Source organism: Gracilinanus agilis, chromosome 2 (genome assembly GCF_016433145.1).
Source record: "Gracilinanus agilis isolate LMUSP501 chromosome 2, AgileGrace, whole genome shotgun sequence".
Classification (NCBI taxonomy): Eukaryota; Metazoa; Chordata; class Mammalia; order Didelphimorphia; family Didelphidae; genus Gracilinanus; species Gracilinanus agilis.
In genome coordinates this window covers 227,187,891-227,210,643 of record NC_058131.1, presented here as the reverse complement: position 1 = coordinate 227,210,643, position 22,753 = coordinate 227,187,891, and the positions used below count along the sequence as shown (strand labels likewise).

The 22,753-nt window shown below is 37.3% G+C and overlaps 1 protein-coding gene across 1 annotated transcript in view; it reads right to left on the bottom strand.

Annotated features, from left to right (window-relative positions):
• The window catches only part of CAPN13 (calpain 13), a 239,059-nt gene that overhangs the window by 16,669 nt on the left and 199,637 nt on the right, over window positions 1-22,753 (bottom strand). The window contains exons 12-14 of the mRNA XM_044659593.1: window positions 16,305-16,513; window positions 13,228-13,264; window positions 10,849-10,905 (exon numbers count right to left, since the gene is read on the bottom strand). Of these exons, the coding sequence (XP_044515528.1) occupies window positions 10,849-10,905; window positions 13,228-13,264; window positions 16,305-16,513 (303 nt within the window). The remainder of the gene's footprint in view (window positions 1-10,848; window positions 10,906-13,227; window positions 13,265-16,304; window positions 16,514-22,753) is intronic.

Sequence of the window (22,753 nt, the reverse complement as noted above, 5' to 3'; positions counted from 1 at the left end):
GAAGAAAACCAAATTAACAGTATCAAAGATGAAAAGGGAGACCTTACCTCTAATGAAGAGGAAATTAAGGCAATCATTAAAAACTATTTTGACCAATTATATGGCAATAAATACAGCAATCTAGGTTATATGGATGAATATTTACAAAAATATAAATTGCCTAGATTAACAGCAGAGGAAATAGAATACTTAAAAAATTCCATATCAGAAAAAGAAATTGAACAAACCATCAAAGAACTCTCTAAGAAAAAATCGCCAGGGCCTGATGGATTCACAAGTGAATTCTATCAGACATTCAAAGAGCAACTAATCCCAATACTATACAAATTATTTGATATGATAAGCAAAGAAGGAGTCTTATCAAATTCCTTTTATAACACAAATATGGTACTGATCCCTAAGCCAGGTAGACCAAAAACAGAGAAAGAAAACTATAGACCAATCTCCCTAATGAACATAGGTGCAAAAATCTTAAATAGAATACTAGCAAAAAGACTCCAGCAAGTGAGCAAGAAGGTTTTCCACCATGATCAGATGGGATTTATACCAGGAATACAAGGATGGTTCAACATTAGGAAAACCATCAACATAATTGGCTATATCAACAAACTAACAAACAAAAATCACATGATTATCTCAATAGATACTGAAAAAGCCTTTGACAAAATACAATACCCATTCCTATTGAAAACACTAGAAAATATAGCAATTGAAGGGCATTTCCTAAAAATAATAGACAGTATATATCTAAAACCATCAACAAGCATCATATGCAATGGGGATAAATTAGAAGCCTTCCCAATAAGATCAGGTGTGAAACAAGGATGTGCATTATCACCTCTATTATTTAACACTGTACTAGAAATCACTAGCAGTAGTAATTAGAGAAGAAAAAGAAATTGAAGGTATTAAAATAGGCAATGAGGAGACTAAGCTATCACTCTTTGCAGATGATATGATGGTCTACTTAAAAAAATCCTGGAGAATCAACTAAAAAGCTAGTAGAAATAATCAACAGCTTTAGCAATGTTGCAGGATACAAAATAAATGCACATAAATCATCATTTCAATATATTTCCAACACATTGCAGCAGCAAGAGTTAGAAAGAGAAACCATTTATAATCACCCTAGACAATATAAAATACTTAGAAATCTATCTGCCAAAACAAACAGGAATTATATGAACACAACTACAAAACCTTTTCCAAACAATTAAAACTAGATTTAAACACTTGGAAAAACATTGACTGCTCATGGGTAGGATGAGCTAACATAATAAAAATGACCATTCATCCCAAATTAATTTACTTATTTAGTGCCATACCTATCAAATTACCAAGAAATTATTTTACAGAATTAGAAAAAAACTGTAACAAAGTTTATTTGGAAGAACAAAAGATCAAGAATATCAAGGGAAATAATGAAAAAAAAACATGAAGGAAGGTGGCCTAGCAATACCAGATATTAAACTATACTATAAAGCAGTGGTCATCAAAACAATATGGTACTTGCTAAGAGAGAGAAGGGAGGATCAGTGGAATAGACATGGGGTACGTGACATCAGCAAGACAGTCTATGATAAACCCAAAGAGCCCAACTTTTGAGAAAAAAATTCTCTATTTGACAAAAACTGCTGTGAAAATTGGAAAACAATTATGGGAGAGATTAGGTTTAGATCAACATCTCACACCCTACACCAAGATGAATTCAGAGTGGGTGAATGACTTGTCTATAAAGAAGGAAACTATAAGAAAATTTGGTGAACACAAAATAGTATACTTGTCAGATCTCTGGGAAAGGAAAGATTTTAAAACCAAGCAAGAGTTAGAGAAAATTACAAAATGTAAAATAAATAATTTTAATTATATTAAATTAAAAAGATTTTATACAAACAAAAACAATGCAACTAANTACTTAAAAAATTCCATATCAGAAAAAGAAATTGAACAAGCCATCAAAGAACTCTCTAAGAAAAAATTGCCAGGGCCTGATGGATTCACAAGTGAATTCTATCAAACATTCAAATAACAACTAATCCCAATACTATACAGATTATTTGATATAATAAGCAAAGAAGGAGTCCTAAGAAATTCCTTTCATGAAACTAATGTTGTACTGACTCCAAAGTCAGGCAGACCAAAAATAGAGAAAGAAAAGTACAGACCAATCTTCCCAATGAACATAAATGCAAAAATCTTAAATAGAATACTAGCAAAAAGACTCCAGCAAGTGAGCAAGAGGGTTATCCACCATGATCAGATGGGATTTATACCAGGAATACAAGAATGGTTCAACATTAGGAAAACCATCCACATAATTGGCTATATCAACAAACTAACAAACAAAAATCACATGATTATCTCAATAGATACTGAAAAAGCCTTTGACAAAATACAATACCTATTCCTATTGAAAAACTAGAAAATATAGCAATCGAAGGACATTTCCTAAAAATAATAGACAGTATATATCTAAAACCATCAACAAGCATCATATGCAATGGGGATAAATTAGAAGCCTTCCCAATAAGATCAGGTGTGAAACAAGGATGTGCATTATCACCTCTATTATTTAACACTGTACTAGAAATCACTAGCAGTAGTAATTAGAGAAGAAAAAGAAATTGAAGGTATTAAAATAGGCAATGAGGAGACTAAGCTATCACTCTTTGCAGATGATATGATGGTCTACTTAAAAAAATCCTGGAGAATCAACTAAAAAGCTAGTAGAAATAATCAACAACTTTAGCAATGTTGCAGGATACAAAATAAATGCACATAAATCATCATTTCGATATATTTCCAACACATTGCAGCAGCAAGAGTTAGAAAGAGAAACACCATTTATAATCACCCTAGACAATATAAAATACTTAGGAATCTATCTGCCAAAACAAACAGGAATTATATGAACACAACTACAAAACCTTTTCCAAACAATTAAAACTAGATTTAAACACTTGGAAAAACATTGACTGCTCATGAGTAGGATGAGCTAACATAATAAAAATGACCATTCATCCCAAATTAATTTACTTATTTAGTGCCATACCTATCAAATTACCAAGAAATTATTTTACAGAATTAGAAAAAAACTGTAACAAAGTTTATTTGGAAGAACAAAAGATCAAGAATATCAAGGGAAATAATGAAAAAAAAACATGAAGGAAGGTGGCCTAGCAATACCAGATATTAAACTATACTATAAAGCAGTGGTCATCAAAACAATATGGTACTTGCTAAGAGAGAGAAGGGAGGATCAGTGGAATAGACATGGGGTACGTGACATCAGCAAGACAGTCTATGATAAACCCAAAGAGCCCAATTTTTGAGAAAAAATTTTCTATTTGACAAAAACTGCTGTGAAAATTGGAAAACAATTATGGGAGAGATTAGGTTTAGATCAACATCTCACACCCTACACCAAGATGAATTCAGAGTGGGTGAATGACTTGTCTATAAAGAAGGAAACTATAAGAAAATTTGGTGAACACAAAATAGTATACTTGTCAGATCTCTGGGAAAGGAAAGATTTTAAAACCAAGCAAGAGTTAGAGAAAATTACAAAATGTAAAATAAATAATTTTAATTATATTAAATTAAAAAGATTTTATACAAACAAAAACAATGCAACTAAAATCAGAAGAGAAATAACAAATTGGGAAAAAATCTTTATAACAAAAAAACTCTGATAAAAGTCCAATTACTCAAATATACAAGGAGCTAAATCAATTGTACAAAAAAATCAATTCATTCTCCAATTGATAAATGGGCAAGGAACATGAATAGGCAATTTTCAGATAAAGAAATCTAAACTATCAATAAGCACATGAGAAAGTAATCTAAATATCTAATAATTAGAGAAATGCAAATCAAAACAACTCTGAAGTATCACCTCATACCCAAAAGATTGTCTAAAATGACAGCAGGGGAGAGTAATGAATGTTGGAGGGGATGTGGCAGAACTGGGACATTAATGCATTACTGGTGGAGTTGTGAACTGATCCAACCATTCTGGCTGGCAATTTGGAACTATGCCAAAAGAGTGCTAAAAGATTGCCTGCCCTTTGATTCTGCCATACCATTGCTGGTTTGTACCCCAAAGAGATCATAGGGAAAAAGACATATGGAAAAATATTTATAGCCACACTCTTTGTGGTGGCAAAAAACTGGGAAATGAGGGTATGCCCTTCAATTGGGGAATGTCTGAACAAATTGTTGTATATGCTGGTGATGGAATATTATTGTGCTCAAAGGAATAATAAATTGGAGCAATTCCATGTGAACTGGAAAGACCTCCAGGAATTGATGCAGATGAAAGGAGCAGAGCCAGAAGAACATTGTACACAGAGACCAATACACTGTGGTTAAATAGAATGTAATGGACTTCTGTATTAGCAGCAATGCAATGACCCAGGACAATTCTGAAGGATTTGTGGAAAAGAATGCTACCCACATTCAGAGGAAGAACTGCAGGAGTGGAAACACAAAAGAAAACAATTGCTTGAATACATGGATTGATGTGAACACGATTAGGATGTAGACTCTTAATGACCACCTTAGAACAATTATCAATAATATATAAATAAGTCTTGATGGATGACACATGAAGAAACCAGTGGAAATGTGCATCAGCTACTGGGGTGTGGGGAGGGTGGGGGAGATAAAGCAAGAACACGAATCATGTATTTTCCCAAAAAAGTAGAAAAATTTTTTTCTAAAAATTAAAAAAAATTAAATAAACTAAAAAACAGTAGATTTTGGAAATACAAAGAGAAAAATGCAACAGTCCTTGACCTCAAGAAACCTGCAGGAAGATATAACATATGAATAAATAAAAGTAAGTATAAAGTACAAGTAACTCGATAAAAAGTAATTTAGGAGGATGAAAATTCTATTATGTGGAAGGATCCAGAAAAATTTTATATAGGAAATGGTTACTGAGCTGTGCTTTGATAGAGGTAGAGGTGGAGATGGTATGAAATCTGGGCATGATGAACCAATTGTGCAAAGGATAGGAGTAGAGAGGATACAGGATTTTATAAATGTAAAACTCCTAACCAATTCAATCTAACTGGAATGGAGAGACAGGAAGAGAAATAGTGTGAAATAAGACTACAAAGGTAAGGGGGCTTTAAATGCAAGATCGAGGTAGTTATGTATTTTTCTAGAAGCAAGGGGAGACCTTAGAGTACACTTAAAAGCATCAAGGGCACATTATTTAAGTTACTGTGTGAGCAGAGCCCTCGGGTGCTGCAATAAACTTTGAGAGATGTGACATGGGATACTTAAATTTTTTAATTTAACTACTTAATAAACAGAACTGTTAAGTATTTAATTTGATCTAGGGGCACTGTGAAAAAAATTACTGAGACACTAAGGACACTGTGAAAGAAGGAAGACTGGGAAATTTTGCCTTAATTATTTTATAATTTAGACTTTTCACTTGGATTAGTTTTCTTCCATAGTACCTAAATGAAGTAAAATTCTATTAGACTCTAGATTGTATGATGAAACTGTATGAGATTAATACAGTTATTTGGAATAAGTTAGAGACTTAAATTAACCATCTTTTAGGATGTAGAATTAAAAATGTTTCAGGCTGTACAAAGAAACAACAAAAAAGTCACTTCAGGGAAACCAAGGCAGATAATTCTTCAGGGTAGAAAGTTGATTGCAATATAGTCAAATAATACCCCTGATGTTTCAGTGAAGGTATAGGAACATTCACTGAAGAGCAAAGAAAATTAGTTGTTCTGTCCACATGTTTTCTAAATGAAGGATGTCTATTTCTCATCAAATGGAAGATCTACAAGGAAATGGGCTGACAGTACTGAAGAGATAACTGAGATTTAACCTCTGTGATCCTTGAATACTCAGGAATAAGAGGCAAGATGGCATAAGGGGGAAAGCCTTGATCTTTGGTAAAAACCAAATAAATGGATAAACAAAAACATGGGTTCAAAATTATGCTTGAGAGATGTATTAGTGACCTTGGACAAATCATTTAACCTCTCTGAATCTTGGTGTCTTCATCTATAAAATGGGGATAATAGCACTTACTTCACAAGAGTATCGTGAAGGTCAAACAAGATAGTGTATCTAAGATACTTTTATTTTATTTTATCATTATTATTTTTATTCATTTTTTATAAGCCCTTAACTTCTGTGTATTGGCTCTTGGTGGAAGAGTGGTAAGGGTGGGCAATGGGGGTCAAGTGACTTGCCCAGGGTCACACAGCTAGGAAATGTCTGAAGCCAGATTTGAAACTAGGACCTCCCGTCTTTAGGCCTGGCTCTCAGTCCACTGAGCTATCCAGCTGACCCTACTTTGATGATTTTAAAGGGCTATACAAATGGCAGTTGTTGCTCTTGTTATCTATAAACAGCTCATAGGAAAGGGACAAGCATGGGCTTTCTATGATAGACTAAAACTAGAGGAGGTCTAGCCATCACACAAATATGGTCGTTGTTGCTGTTGTTCTAAGCATAATCCAGTATATATTATTGGACCGTAAATTAAATGAGCACATATATATGTATGTATATATATGTCTACACGCAAATATATGGCCACATACAAATATAATTAGTAAGAAGTGTGTGTGTGTGTGTGTGTGTGTGTGTGTGTGAAGTAGTTTCAAGAGGGAGAGAATGTTAAAAGCTGGGAGAATGGGACATCTTGTTATATTTTGAAGAAAGCTAGAGATTCTCCTGGGTCAACATGAAGAGAGAAAACATTCTATAGCTAAAAGGGACCTCAGTGGTCCCCCTTTTTCTACAAACCCAGAGAGACTATGACATGCCTAGAGTAAAAAAAAAGATAATAAGCATCGTCAGTGGGTCTTGAACTCAAGTCCTCTGATTCTAGAGGCAAAGCACTTTCTGTTGTTCCAAGATGGTATGTTGTATAATTAGATGAGTCCTAATAAGCCTTTGCTTTTCTAGAACAGCCTAAAGCTTACAGAACCTTTTCTTCTCAATAACCCTGTGAGGTACGGTATACAAGTATGATTATCTCCATGTTACAGAGGAGGAAACTGAGTCTCAGAAAACTTGTCTGTGACCATAGAACTAGGAAGCGGCAGAGCCCAGAAATGAGCACAGATCATCCGATTTTCAGTCCAGTGCTTGCTTTCTAGCTTATGCAACACATTTTTTTTCAACAACAGGGAAAGCTATTAACTCGTACACACAATCCCATGAACGTGCATTCGTTTAAGCCTTTATGGAAATTATGGGCAGTAATTAGTGAAGCCTCCCTTTCCAGCTGCTGGAGTGAAGATTCTTTCCTGGCTCACCCCACCTCACACAGTGGAAGGGAGGAAGCAGCTTTTCTGTCTGGCTGAACACAGATGTCCTCCATCAGTTTCTTGTTGGAACAAACCCTGTAGGGTTCACCCCATGAAAAGTACCCTGATTTGCCTTAGAAGAGGATCTGAGGACTGGGAGGCCGCTGTCAAGGTTCAGGTGAATTCTTGGGAAGAGATTACTTTAAAGTACTTTGTTCTTTCTGCTCTCATTGTCTAGGCCAGTGATGGGCAAACTTTTTAAAGAGGGGACAAAGGAAAGGAAATGCTCATCTGTCAGCCTGTTTCTAAGGCAACTCTTTCAAAGTTTCATTGTATTGTATCCTACTCATTGTATTTGTCAGATTAGGAATAATGTCCCGGGGCTGAATAGAACATTTCAGGGGGCTGCATCTGGCCATAGTTTGCCCATTGCTGGGCTAGTGGTAAATTTGAAGACAGTGTATGGTAGCCTTAGGGGTGGGGGTTGGGGAGGGAGGTGTTATGGGATATTGTGCAATTATATCAAGACTAATCCTGTGGAGGCAAGATCAAGGTGATAGGTTAGAAAGGCGTACAGCATTAATACTTGTGAAATATCTCTTTAAAGCCCTTACCTTCTATCTTAGAATCAATATTGTATATTGGTTTCAAGGCAGAAGAGCAGAAAGGGCTAGGCAATGAGGGCTAAGGGACTTGCCCAGGGTCACACAGTTAAGAAGTGTCTGAGGACAGATTTGAACCCAGGACTTCCCATCTGTAAGTCTGACTCTCAATCCTCTGAGCTACTCGATTGCCCCCTTTTAAGATATTCTGCATTAACTCTATATAAGAAGGCTTCATATTTTAGATCATGTAGTAGTGTTCTTTACTATTAAAAAAGGTTCATAGAATGAGTGGCTTTCCTCTTCTATCCCAACTAATCCATCAATTAATTAAATGATCAATTGGATATGATAAATTTTTGAATGGGTAGAAATAATTTATACCCTGTGATCTCTTTACAAGTTCTGAATCTTTTTTGGGGGAGTCAAGAAAGAAAGAAATTTGACTGGCTGAGAGGACCATACCCTTAGAGCCCACACGTAAAAGTATCAGTCAGTCTTCCAGAGAATTTAAGTCAGAGGAGTCCAGTAAAATGGTGGGAGATTTGAGACAAACTCTTAATATTTCTTCAATTATTTATTATTTTTTAAACCATTACCTTCCATTTTTGAATCAATACTGGGTATTGGTTCCAAGGCAAAAGAGTGGTAAGGGTAGGCAATGGGGGCCAAGTGACTTGCCCAGAGTCACACAGCTGGGAAGTGTCTGAGGCCAGATTTGAACCCAGGACCTCCCGTCTCTAAACCTGGCTCTCAATCCACTGAGCTACCCAGCTGCCCGGGAAACTGATTTTTGAGGGGAGAAGAGGGAAGTTTCTCTATCCCTCTCCTTTCCCTACCCCTTTCTGTTAATAAGAGACTAAGAAGTCAGCCCATATCAGGGAGAGACATGCTAAGCACAGACACAGACACACAGAGATACCCTGAGAGCTTTAAGGAATATGATCCCTTAATCCAAAAGAATGCCAGCTTTGGACTGAGGAAAGGTCTTAGTAACCAGACAATTTGATTTAATCTCTGGCTATCGACGTTCTGTACCTATAGGTCTCACTGCCATTATATTCTAAGTTTAAGACAGTCTTTTCCTAAACTCTGGGTGGACTTGTGGGAGAATGAGCCTCAGGCTTTTGGGGGGGAAATATTTTGTAAGAACAACTCCTATAATATCAACTTAGCAAACAGAGCTTTTGAAGAGTTCTGGCAGATAATCAATGACAAGCACACTGGTTGGGGTTTCTTGAATAACAGTACTAGAAACATTAACTTCCCTAGGATCACTCCTGGAACTCTAGGGGAAGTATTAGCCACCTTCTGGGGATTCGGTCTACCAATAAAGTTGGGGAAATGGTCCTAGAGGGATGCTGCAATGGGAGAGTGGCTGAAAGAAATATTTAGAGACTAACTATTCCTTTCAACTATTCATCTTACAGATGAAGAAATCAAGTTAGATGTTAAATGACTGTCCTAAAACTAAGAAAAGAGCTGGGAATTTCAAGAACTTTATGATCCACTTCAAATCTCATCTCTTTCAAGAAACCTTCCTGATTCATACATTCAAATGTGATCTTTCTCTATTCATAGAAGTACACCTTGTTTATCCTATTCTTGTAGGACATTTTACCTTGTTCACTTACCTTATCATTCTCACACACTCTTGTTAAACTGTTAATTCTTTGAAGGCAGAGGCTGGGCTTTATTCGACTTATTATCCTCTGTTATGTCTAGCACTGTGCCTTTTACATAATATATGCCCATAAATAATGATTGGATTGAAGAATAACATTCTGACATTGACTATATAGTACCAGCTCTGCTATTTTTAGTTTTCCAACTCCTATCCCTGTATCCTGCACCTCAAGTAACCATTCCAAACTATTTAGGAGCACAGCCTTATTTGGTCCTAAACACAGTGTTTTCTTCTATTTTTTAAACCCTTACCCTCTATCTTAGAATCAGTTCTGTGTATTGGTTCCAAGAAAGAAGAGTGTTAAGGGCTAAGCAATGGGGGTTAAGTGACTTGCCCAGGGTCACACAGCTAGAAAGTGTACATATCCAGATTTGAATCTAGAACCTCCCATTTCTAGGTCTGGCTCTCAACCCACTCAGCCACCTAGCTGCCCCCGCACAATGTCTTCTTACCTGCCCACACCTATGATTTGAATCTCTAGTAAACATTAAATAATAAACTATACAATTTTGTTTATCTTCTGCACACTGGATCATGCTTTCATTATTAATTATGTTTTCCTTCTCTGTGGGATCAAATCCTCTGAAGATTTCCTCTTAGCTCTTTGTTCTTCACCTTGTACGTCTGGAGTCAGTCTGACTTTGCATTTGAGCACAGTAAGCCCTGCTTTCTCCTCTGGTTCTCTCTTCTTGGCCCATCACATATGCCTGTTTATATCATTTGCACCTTCTTATAGTGATATTACTACTAACTGGAAAGGTCTATCACATGGAGCCCTTGGCAGTGATTTTTCTCTCAACTAAGTCAAGGAGTGCTTTATAACAGTTTATTAAACCATTAAGAGCATCTCCTGTGAACGCATGCAACTTGGCGAGCAGAATAGGAATCAATTACTCAAACACTGAGTGATGATAGTACTTTCCAAAGCCAGCCAGCTTGAGCTGGAAACATTTCCAATCAAGGGGAAAAAGATTTCAAGGGTTACTGTTAATTGCTTGTTTTTTAAAAAACAATTATCCCATCCTATACCAAGTCATCCATTCAATTCCAGGGGTAACCTACTGATGAGATGCCATTTCTCCACAGCATTTGGCAGCCAGATCAATTCTGGAAAGGATTCTCTTGAGGAAGGATGATAAAATTATGCTGCCAGAGCTATATTATCTTTTTTTGTCTCTAAGCACTGATAGGAGTCCAAGAGATTTCTCTTCTATGATTCTCCCCACTGATTGTCATTTGATGGAATCCTGACCATAGTGTACTATACCTGCTGGGCATATCTGTGGAAAATTCTCTCATGATACATGATTCCTGGAAGATTCTCCTAGATGAATGAATGAATGAAAAAAGATTTATTATGTATTTACTACATGCCAGCCTATGTTCAGCTAAGGGACTGCCAATACCAAAAGAGATAGTATTTACTTTCAAGGAGCTTATATGCTTTAAGAGAAAACTCTGGGGAAGGAGAATCATAGATTTAGAGCTGGAATGGACCTTAGAAGTCATCTGAGCTGATTTTCTATTATACAGTTGAGGAAGCTGAGGCCCAGAGGTCAAAGTCATATGGGTAGTAAATGATAGAACCTGGATTTGAATTCTGGTCCTGTGACTCTAAGTTCAAACACTTTCCCCACTGCCTCACTCAACTTCATTGTGGAGAAACAAAAACCTAGTTCAGAGCCTGAAGTCTTGCTTGGCTACTCTTGTCCATTGCTACTGATGTTCATTTATTGTTATAGACAGGGAGCTGAGATCCAGGGAAGAAAAATGATTAGCCTTAGAATGTGTAGATTTAGGCTTGAAAACATGATCTCTTGCATCCTTGCTCCACCTTTGCCAACCATTCATTCCAAAGATTTCGTTGTCTACCTTCTCTTTCTCACTTTCTATTCTTCCTTTTGTTCATATTTTCTTCCATGGCCTCAACTATCCCTTTTATTAAGATGACCGCAAAATATATAAAAAACAGAGCCCATTATCTTTCCCTCAAACCCACTTCTCGTTCTATCAGTGATACTACCATTGAGCCCAGTCTCCTACGTTCAAAACCTTGGTGCTATCTTCAACTCTTTCTGATTCTTCACTTCTTACATCTAATCTGAGACCAAGTTATTTCAATTCTTCCACAAGCCATCTCACATTTTTTCTCTTTTTATTCCCTTGATCACATGGGAATAAATGAAGGTGCTCCTTTCTTACCCCCTTGGACTAGTGCAAGAGTCTTCTTGCTCTTCCCCTGCCCTCCTAAACTCAAATGCCAGGCATTCTTTCAGCATAAATCTAGTCATATTAGTCATCTGCTCAAAATCTTTCAGCAGTTCTTTTTTATTATTGACCAAATAAATTTCAAATTTCTTTGTCTGTCATGTGACTCACCCCAATATAGTGGCATCCTATTTTTTCAGCCTTATTTACTAATGCTTTCCTCTATCTAATTCATGTTCTAGCCATTTTGTACTAATATCACTCCCCATATATGTTCCATGCTTTTCTACCTCCATTCTTTTGCTTAAGGCGTTCTGAATGACTATTATTCCTTCCTTCTCTCTCCCTGCCATTTCTTCTCCTTCCCTATTTTATAAAGTATTGTTGTCGTTCAGTCAAGTCTGAGTCTGACTTCATGATCCCATTTGGGGTTTTCTTAGCAAGGCTACTAGAGAGGTTTGCCATTTCCTTCTCCAGCTCATTTTACAGACGAGGAAACTGATGCAAACAAGATTAAGTGACTTGCCTGGTGTCACAAAGCTAGTAAGTGTCTGGGGCCAAATTTGAACTCAAGAAGATGAATCTTCCTGACTCTAGGCCCAACTCTATCTACCGTGCCACCAAGCTGGCCCTATATGAATTTATTTATAAAATATTTTTCCTTTAAGGCACACATCAGATGTCACTTCCTCTACAAAGCCTCCTTTGATCTATACACCTTCCTGCCCCATTCCACCTGACTTAGATCTCATGTAATCCTTTGTGTTTCCCTCCTTAATTCACTCACCATATTTTTGAACACATGACTTTTATTTTATGTACATGTTATTTAAATATCTTCCTACTACTATCAGCTCCACAAGGGCAAGAACTGTGTCTTATTTAAACTTTTTCTTTCCCTCAGGATTTTGCACAATGCTCCAAACATTACAAACATTTATGTTACATTCACGTTAAATAAACAAACAAACAAAAATGCTATCCACAGTGTGAGAGTTTGATGCCATCATTAGTTCATTGTAGCCTTTCAAGTTCTTTTGTAGCAACAAAGATATGGAAGGAAAATCAACAAAAAAGCCTCTGGAAATCAGAGTGATCCATCACAAAATGAAATGATGGGAGAACCAAACATGATGATAGAATACAAACTTGGTTTACTGTAGCAGAAATGTTGTTAATTAAAATGGAAGAATGGCATATCCTATTTATTATTTTTCAATTGAAATGATAATTAGTATTAGACTTTTAAAAAATATCAGTACTTTTCATGGTATCAAATCATAATAAATCATCACAAAATTATTTTATCATTTTCATTATTTTATCATATATCAAAAATTATTTTGTGATGATTTATTATGATTTGATACCATGAAAAGTACTGATATTTTTTAAAAAGTCCAATGATCTCCCAGTCTAGACTTTATTGTCTGCTTACCTTGATTCTCATGGACTCGAAGCTTCCTTGTAGATTCCTGGAAAATTAGTGGAGAAAATCAGCAAGAGAATGACCACCATTCAGTTGTATTCTTGTCTCCTGAGTGGTCATCTAGTTTATAACTAGGACTGTTTGGGCATTTAACGTTGTTGCTTCCTTAAACTACCTATACTATTCCAGAACAGAAAATGAACTGCAAGTTTCTTGAGAGCAGGGAATGTGTAGATTATATTTATCATTTATTAGTATTGTTTGAACATAGCTTTATTTGGACTAACCCAAAAAGCTTACTGTAGAGGTCAGGCTGACCTCAGAGACAGAATGGATGATTTCTGCCCTCATGGAAGAAGGCTGTAATGAATGTTTAGAATCCCACTCGGTGCTTGTGTTGGGTGATGTATAGTTGGAAAATCTTGAATGCCTAAAACTACATTACCCAAACTTCCTTTCTGTATTACCCCCAATTCCTTTTGCCTTTCATATATGTGCTTCCTTACAAGGTCTGTATATGGTTGGGGTTCGCTCTGCCCTGCCTTCTCTCTTCTCCATGAATTGAATGGTGACTGGTCCTTGTTGCCCTCGCTCTCTCTTCCACGTGAATCAAGTGGTGAGCGCTCTCTGTGTTCTCTAGTTAAATATGAATAAATCTTTATAAATATTATACTTTGGAGATATTGAATATTAATTTTAAAATCCACATTGACCTTAGGTGTTGTCTTAGGTCCACCATTTTCGGCTTCCTGGATTTAGGGGATCAAAGACTTAATTGCCGTTATCTCAAGCTGCCTTTCTCTTGGAGATCACCTATTGCCTCCAGGAAGCCAGTTAAATCAATGTCCTTTCACCTTCTTCTGAATTCTATAAATGCAACTTCATAAAGACTTGCAGAGGGAGCCATTCCTTCTTTCTGGCTCTCTATCTCCACTAAAAGACCTAAAAAATCCCTTTCTAAACATATTTCAGATTTGGGGGTTTCCAGGAGAACAGTGTATATTGTATGACAGAAACATTGTACAATGGTCAACTGTGAAGGACTAAAAGTATTATCAACAAAACAAGGTTCCAAGAGTAACTGAGGGACTCACATTAAACAAACAAACAAAAATGCTATCCACAATGTGAGAGTAAAAATGAATTAATATTCCAAATATTTAAATTTATAGGATTTAATAATATCAAAGTGAGAGAGAAAGGGGTTGCTTCTGCTCAGTGAGCAGAACAGAGTCAAAGACCCAAACCTGCAGCAGTTTTCCAAAGCCAAAGCCCAAAAAGCCCTGCAATGTGGTTTTCAGCAAAATTTATCTCCCAAATGTAAGGATGCCAAGTGAGGACATAAATATAAGGATGCTGGGCAAATGTAGTTCAGGTGTATCAAATTTCTATTTGCACAACAGCCAAAGAAGGAATTGTTGGAATCTGATTACAGATCAAAGCATACCATCTTTCACTTTATTTCTTTCATGAGTCATAACATAGGGAATTCATTTCATGAAATACGTATTTCATGAAAGCACCAGTATAATCTTTATTAGACTACTTATTGCCTTAGGGAGAGGTGATAGGGAGGAGGGAGAGAATCAGAATCACAAAATGTCAGAAAAAATTGTCAAAAATTGTTTCTAATTGTAATTGAAAAATTGGGGGTTTATTCTTGTGAACAATAAATATTTCCTTTTTTCTTCTTCTTTTTTATATGACTAGCTCTTGCACAGTACACAGCCTGACATATAAAGAAAGCTTAATAGGACCATGGAATCATAGATTTAGAACTACAAAAAGATCAAAAAGGATCAAGTCATATCCTGCCATTTTGCAAATGAGAAACTGAGGCACAAGGAGATTAAATAATAATAATAGCTAACATTTAGAAAGTACGTTAAGTTTGCAAAATACTTCACAAATATCATCTCATGGGAAGTAGGAGCTAGAGAAAGACAGAAGTTAAGTGACTTGACCATATTAGCAAAGCTAATAAGTATCTGAAGCCAGACTTGAACTTGAAATTTCTTGACTTCTGGTCTAGCACCACCCTATCCATGCAGTCTAGCTGACTTTCACTTGCCTAGGATTGAACTTTGAGACAGGATTTAAATCCAGGTGTTCCTGACCAAATGTTGAAATGAATTGAGCTGAAGTATTATGGGAAGGAAGTTATTGGAAATTATAGAGAAAAAAGTGTGGCAAACTCATCCCAAGCCCTGCTCCTTTAGTGGTTTCTTATGGCATCAATTTCTAGAAATGCACTTTCCTTTTTCTACTTTTTACTCTGGGGGTCTGGAATCATGGGCACTTGCTCAGCCTGTTGGGTAGTATGGTTTGGAATAAGGAGGACCTGGGTTCAAATCCCAACTCTTATCACTTATAAGTAGGATGAACTTAGGCATGTCTTTGTATCCTTCTCTCCTCCCTGGCACATAGGAACTTTTTTTTTAAACCCTTAACTTCTGTGTATTGGCTCATAGGTGGAAAAGTGGTAAGGGTAGGCAATGAAGGTCAAGTGACTTGCCCAAGGTCACACAGCTGGGAAGTGTCTGAGATCAGATTTGAACCTAGGACCTCCCGTCTCTAGGCCTGACTCTCAATCCACTGAGCTACCCAGCTGCCCCTTGGCACATAGGAACTTAACAGAATCATAGGACCATTCATTTAGAACCAGAAAAGACAAATCTTGCCCTCAGTTTCTTCTTCTATAAAAAGAAAATATTGGATAGCTTCTGAGGTCCCTTTAAGTTTTATATCTATGATCCTATGAATTATTAGATCTTTGATTTTTACCCTGACTGGTTCTCTTTATTACAAGATTTGTGTTTGCTATTTGCATGAGATGCAGTGTGGTGTAGCTGATAGAGTTTGACTTTGAGTTAGGAAGGTCTGGGTTTGAAGCCTACCTTGGGTGCCTACTAGCTGTGTGACCCTGAACAAGTCATTTGACCTCTCTAGGCCTCTGTTCTTTCATGTAAAACATAAGGGGTCAGATCTGATGATCTTGAAGGTTCCTATCTGCTCTAACTCTCCAATCCTATGAATATTTAGAATCCATTCCTCCATTGGCCCACTATAGGTTAAAATTACTACACCTGTTGACACTGTCGATGTCTGGCTGTTTCAGGAAGATTCGAAGGAAGAACTTTGACTCTCTTGCATTACTGGTCATAGGGTCCACTATGTAGGTGCCAGGGACCAGGTGGAAACTTTCTGTGTAATTCCATTTGCATGTGATTATTTTGTTCTGGACAGATTGTGGTGACTGTCTACGAATCTCAGGATTCCCTGGTTTGTGGTGATCCTGGAACTGAAGAGAAAAAGTCAAGAGTGAGAATAAATCGTCTTCTCTCTTCAAAAGACAGCTTCAAGATACAAGAAAACCAGTGTTCCCAGGAACCCCATTGGTTCATCAGTTTGGACAAACAACAATCACTGGAACACTCATCTAGTAATCTAGTTTAGATGTATTTCCTAAAGATAACACAAAGCATTCAAAGGAAACACGGCCAGGAAATGACCTTGGAGTTTCAATAAATAATCCAATAAATAAACCATTTTCTTTGTCCCATCAGGTCTACTCCTCAACTGACTTGCTTCTGTTCCATTTGCTAATCTTTTATCATCTACTGATTATTTCCAATGCATGTTTTACATGTGAAAATGTGTATTTTCCCCCACTTCCATGTTTTGCCTCCATTCCTTTCCATAGGTTGTATCTAATGCCTGGAATATTCTTTCTTTTGGCCCTCATCTTTTGGAATCACCGGTTCCATTTGAGACTTACCTCCTATTTGATGCCTTTGAGTCTTTCTCCCTCCAGCCTCCCTTTGTAGAGATTTTGTGTTTAAGATACAACAGAATGTAATGGATTTGAGTCCATATAGAATGGACTCAAAGGCAGGAAGACCCCAGTTCTAATCTGGTTTCCTTTACATATTGTTTGTGTAACCCTTGGAATGGTACTTAACCTTCTAGCATCTCAGGCAGTTTTATTAGGAATTTTATCAGCAGAAATTCTCTATATCAGTGAAATCACAGCCCTGTCTCCCCCACTCCAAATGTTTCTATACCTAAACATCAGTGTATGTGTGATTCATTAACTCCCCTCAGTAAGACTTCCATGTCCTTATGGGCAGGGACAATTTTTATTTTTGACTTCATAGCCCCAATGCCTGGCATGTGATAATAGGTGCTTGATAAATATTATGGGTTAAAGTAAGATTTGACAACTGATTGTATATATGAGGAAGGGGAAGAGCTGAAGATAATGCCATGCTCAGTCACAGGGAAGGCTGGAAGAAGGGTGAGGTCATCATCAGAAATGGAGAAGTTTACAAGAGGGGTATTTAAGTCCAGAGAAATTCCATGAGAAATTTAAGGAGAGAATTTGCCTTATTCCCCTACTACTAGGAGTGGGATGCATGCTCTGGGATAGAGTCCCAAACTCTAGACTTATAATATGGATTCAAATCTCACCTCTGATACTAGCTGTGTGATCATCACTTTACTGTTCTGAACCTCAGTTTTCTTATCTGCAAAATGGACATAGATCATCTCTGACCACATGATATATACAGAGCAGAAACATGTGTTTATTAACTAAGTTAGAGTTAACAGCTGGTTGCACCACAAGGTTTTAGGTAAGGCATAGGATGGAGGTGAGAGAGCCTGATATTTCCATCCAACCACCTACTCTGGGACTAAGTTGAACAACACTTTATTCAATCTACCCTTGAGTATTTAGTCTTTTCCAGGTGGTTTCTGGATCATCAGAAAGCCCAGGAAGACTTTGGTGGACTTCTCCAATGAGGATGAGGAGATCTTTGGTATGGCAATATTCTTCTATTTTCTCTTTGAGTAGAGCTAAGTCTAGGAAGGTCATTACATAAGTAATAACCACACAAAGTTGTGAGGTTCAAATGAGAAATTGTGCACAAACTATCTGGCACCAAAATTAAAAGTACTAGGGAAGTATTAGACAATATTACAAACTGATAGATTCTAGAATTGAAAAGGTCTTCATCAGCCATCTAGTCCATTCCTAAAAAGAATCCCTTTTTTAATAGAGGGGACAAATAGTTTTAAAGCATTTGTTTAAAGACTTCTAAATGAGTGGGAAGAAGACTATGTTCCATTTCTGAACAGATAAATTTTTCAGAAGGTTTTTTTTCCCCAGGCAGCAGGTCTAAATTCATGTCTATGTGACTTGGTCTCAACCCCCTAGTGGATATGGTGTAATTTCTTGTTTTATTTAAGGGAAAATGTTTAGGATGTGTTACCCTTACTTCCATGAAATCAAAGACCCGAATCTTATCTGTGTATCTCCCTGGGGCCCTATGGGACTTAGTGCTCTGTCATTTAGGTCAGGTGAACCCCTAAGAAGACAGCTTTGACATGAGTTGCTTTCACTTCTCATCATCTAGGCCTCTGCCTCTCTCCTTCAACCTCCTAGGGCCATGACAGAATTCTTCCTCCTTGAAGAATAAATGGGCTTTGATGATTCTGCTTTTATTTCAATATTCTCCCAGAGATAAAACAATAAATATAATGCATCAGCTATTACTGGAATGACACACACATATTACAAAGTAAAAACCTTTTACTAAACAAATTTCCCCCCAGACAGGCTGGGTGCCGAGATTCCATTTAAAATGGTTACACAGCGTGACATAGTTATTTATGAGTTCTGCCTTTGGGAGAAAACAGTGGGAAGGAAGAGAGGCACTGTTCAGTGGGCAGGGGTGACAGGGCCAGACTTCAGGCTTAGCTCTTAGTTCTGCAACATTGAACTTCCCTCTAAGTCATGCATTTCAGGGCTCATTGAAGGGCACCATGTATGTATTCAATCAAAGGTACTCTGCTTACAACACCAGATTCTTGTCTCTATTGTGGCTAGGTCATATTACTTTCTTGACCACTTTTGGCAAAGTTACTAATGGTAATTGTTCTGCCTCAAAGAGCATTGACTTCTCCTGGTGTTGTCTAAATGAACTGAACGTTAATATTGCTTGTGCTCTCTCTCTCTCTCTCTCTCTTTTTCTCTCTCTGTCTCTCTCTACCTCTCTTCTCTCTCTCATTTTGTCTCTCTTTTCCCGTTTATTTATTTGTTTCCTCTCTTTGTTTCTCTGCCTCTTTCTGCCTCTTTCCCTAGAGGAAGATAAATTTTAAATCTCCACGAGGAAAATTTTCCCATTGTGGAAACATCCTACCTTGGCAGATTCTCTCCTCTGCAGATGACTTGTTGGTCTCCTTGTTTTTTGCAGATAGCTAGGATGAATGCCTCCTTCCACTGGCATCAACAATTCTCCCAGTTCAGAATTCTGTTCTCTATATTTAACATTCCATCTTCCTGCCCTGTGTCTACCTCCCATACATAGAATATACTTCTTCCTTACTTCTCCCTCTTATAATCCTTAGTTTCCTTTAAAACTCAGCTCAGCCTAGTTTTTTCTCTCTATCCTTCAATTATATAGTATTTGTTCATTTGTGAAAAATGTTCTACCTACTCCAATAGAATGGAAGCTCCTTGATGGCAAACTTTATTTCTGAGGTTGTAACTCAGAAGCCCAGAATAGTGTCTTGAACATAGTAACTACTTAATCAGTGTTGGTCGAATTTAGCTGAGTTTGAGGAGACTTTCAAACCATTTTCATTTTCTTACTTTAATCTGTAAAATGGTGATAAGGAATATGAAACCAGTTCCCCTTCTCTGTCAACCAACTGCTTTAAGGAGAAATGAGACAACAGTAAAAATCAGCCCTTGGGAAGTTAGATTTAAGGAGTTTTACTGTCCACACCAGTCTTCATAAGGCTAAGTTAGGCCTCCTTTTAAATTACAATAAAAATTTTTTTTTGGTTCAGTTCTGTGATTTCATCAGTTCAATGCCTATATCTATATCTATATGTATATCTATATCTATATCTATGTCTATGTCTATGTCTATATCTATCCCTTCTATTGCAGATCAGCAATGGACCTAAAATCTATACTTAGAAAGTTGCTCAACTATTTTGGAGAGCAAGTTGGAATTATGCCCAGAGAGCTATAAAACTATGTATATCCTTAGACAAAGCAATGCCATTACTGAGTCTCTTTTCCCAAGGAGATAAGGGGAAAGAAAAAGAATCTATAGGTTCCAGAATATTGATAGCAGCTCTCCTCATAGTGGCAAAGAACTGGAAACTGAGAGGATGTCCATCAATTGGAGAATGGCTAAACAAATTGTAGTATATGATTGTGGTGGAATACTATTACACCATAAGAAATAACAAGCAGATTAATTTTTAAAAACTTGGAAAAAACTGCATGAGATAGTAAAGAGTGAAATGAATAGAACCAAGAGAACATTATAAACAGCTATAGAATTAATATTTGAAGAATAACTTGTGAATGTCCACTTCCAGAGAATGAACTGAGAAGTGAAAACATGAAAGATTTGATCTATGTATTTTACCGGATGATACATTCGTTGGTGTAGGGAGGGGAGGGAAGGTCAGAATAAAACGAATTAATTATTTATTTTTTCAAAAAAAGAAAGTTTCCTGGAGCAGTGAGAGATTAAGTGATTTTTTTCCCCAAACCAGTATGTGTCAGAGATGGGCATGAATCCATGTCATGCTATGGCTCAGTCTGGCTTACAGCATTCTGACTTGGGAGCCAGAGGACCTAGCTTAAAACTTAATCTCTGATTTATATTATTTATTTTGACCAGAGGCAACTCACTTATCTGAACCTTTATTTCCTCATCCATGAAATGAAAGGGCTGGAGGTGGACTGTGAGGTGTTTTCCAGTTCTTTGACTGTGATCCTTCCTAACTAAGCCAGAGGATTTGGAGTGTTTGTTTGTAGGGTCTCCTTCTCTTGCCCAGGCTGGTGGCACAGGGGCCACTCATAGATACAGGCAGCAAGATGAAGCCTGTTGGTAGCCTGTACACCAGAATTAAATCACAGGACTTCCAAAGCCAGTCTACATATTGAATGAATGCCATCCACAACTTCTCATTAAAGAATTCCTGGCACTTTCTTATACCTGATAGTCAAGGGTCACTGCATTAGGAGGACCTGAAAGCTAAATCTGACTTGTACATCAGCCCAGAGGTTCCTGTGACTTTTATTTCTCCTTGCCTTAAGGTTACCTCTCTCCAATTCATCAGGTTCCTTGGTTCCCCAAGATTAGACCACTCAATCCTACTAGTGATCAGCATGAGACTTGCTCTGTTTCTGACAGGGGCTGGTTTGCCCAGCCTGGTGGCTCCCTCTTCTTAGGAGTTTACCATATTGGTTTTAGACAGTGTGGAAACCAATTGACTGAGCCCACAGCAGATCAGGTCAAACCACTAGTTTCAATTTCTCTCATAGTCAGGATTACAGGCATTTTCTACGGCACCTCTAAACCAAGGGCTCTTAAATAGGGTATGTAGATAGAGATAAAGTTAGATGGGAAAATGTTATATATTTATTTCAAAATAATTGGTTTTGGGAGCAGCTAGGTGATTCAGTGGTATGAGAACCAGGCTCAGACACAGGCGATTTGGGGTTCAAATCTGGTCTCAGATACTTCCTAGCTTCCTATAGGGGCAAGTCACTTAACCCCTATAACCTTAGCCCTTACTGCTTTTCTGCCGTGGACCCAATACACAGTATTAATTCTAAGGCAGAAGGTAAGGGTTTAAAAAAATAATTGGCTTCCTTTGTAATTCAATTTATTTTATTTTCCTAAAAACATGGACACAGTACTGTGCTTGACACAAAGTAGGTGCTTAATAGATATTTATTGACTAGTATTCTGAGGAGTCAAAAGGTTGTATCACACTACCAAATAAGGTGCATGAAAAAAGGTTAAGAACTCTTTTACAAAGTCTGGCTACCTCTTATTTCAGTTCTTCAAGTATTATAATTCCATCACTGTGAACGAGTGTTCTCTCAATGCAGATCACAGTGATTCCCCTTTCTTAAATATAGTCCTCCAGATTTGTTATGGGCAAAAAAATAATTATCAACTTAATCATGTGATTCTTTCAAATTAATTTTCAGACAAGAGATACCTCCGGACCAAGGCGGGAAGTTTGGCCAGTTCGATAGGACCTACCACTTACACTGGCCCATTGTTGGGGCCCCATAAAGACCTTAAGAGGGGAGGGAGGTAATCTCACAGCACAAAGAATCAGAAGTCACAGGGAGCTTTTGGATGATGGACAAGTCAGACTTAGCTTTACCTTGTGTACAGAGGTATTTTGTCTTCTGGGTCCTCAGTGCAGTGCCAGGTCTGAACAAATGTCAGGAACCCTTTAATGAGAAATTGGGGACAATAGCCTCATTCAATGTGCAGGCAGGATCTGGGAGTCTTTGGAATTTAATTTTGGTGTACAGGCCAGCAGCAGTCTTCCTCTCAGTGTCTATACATCAAGAGGACTTGTGGACAGACTCTGATTTGCTACATTGGGAATAATGCTGGGGGCAGGAAGACCACCTTTGCCACTTGCTCCTTATATGACCTTGGACAAACTATTTGGCTTTTCTAAGCCTCAGTTTTTTTTCAAC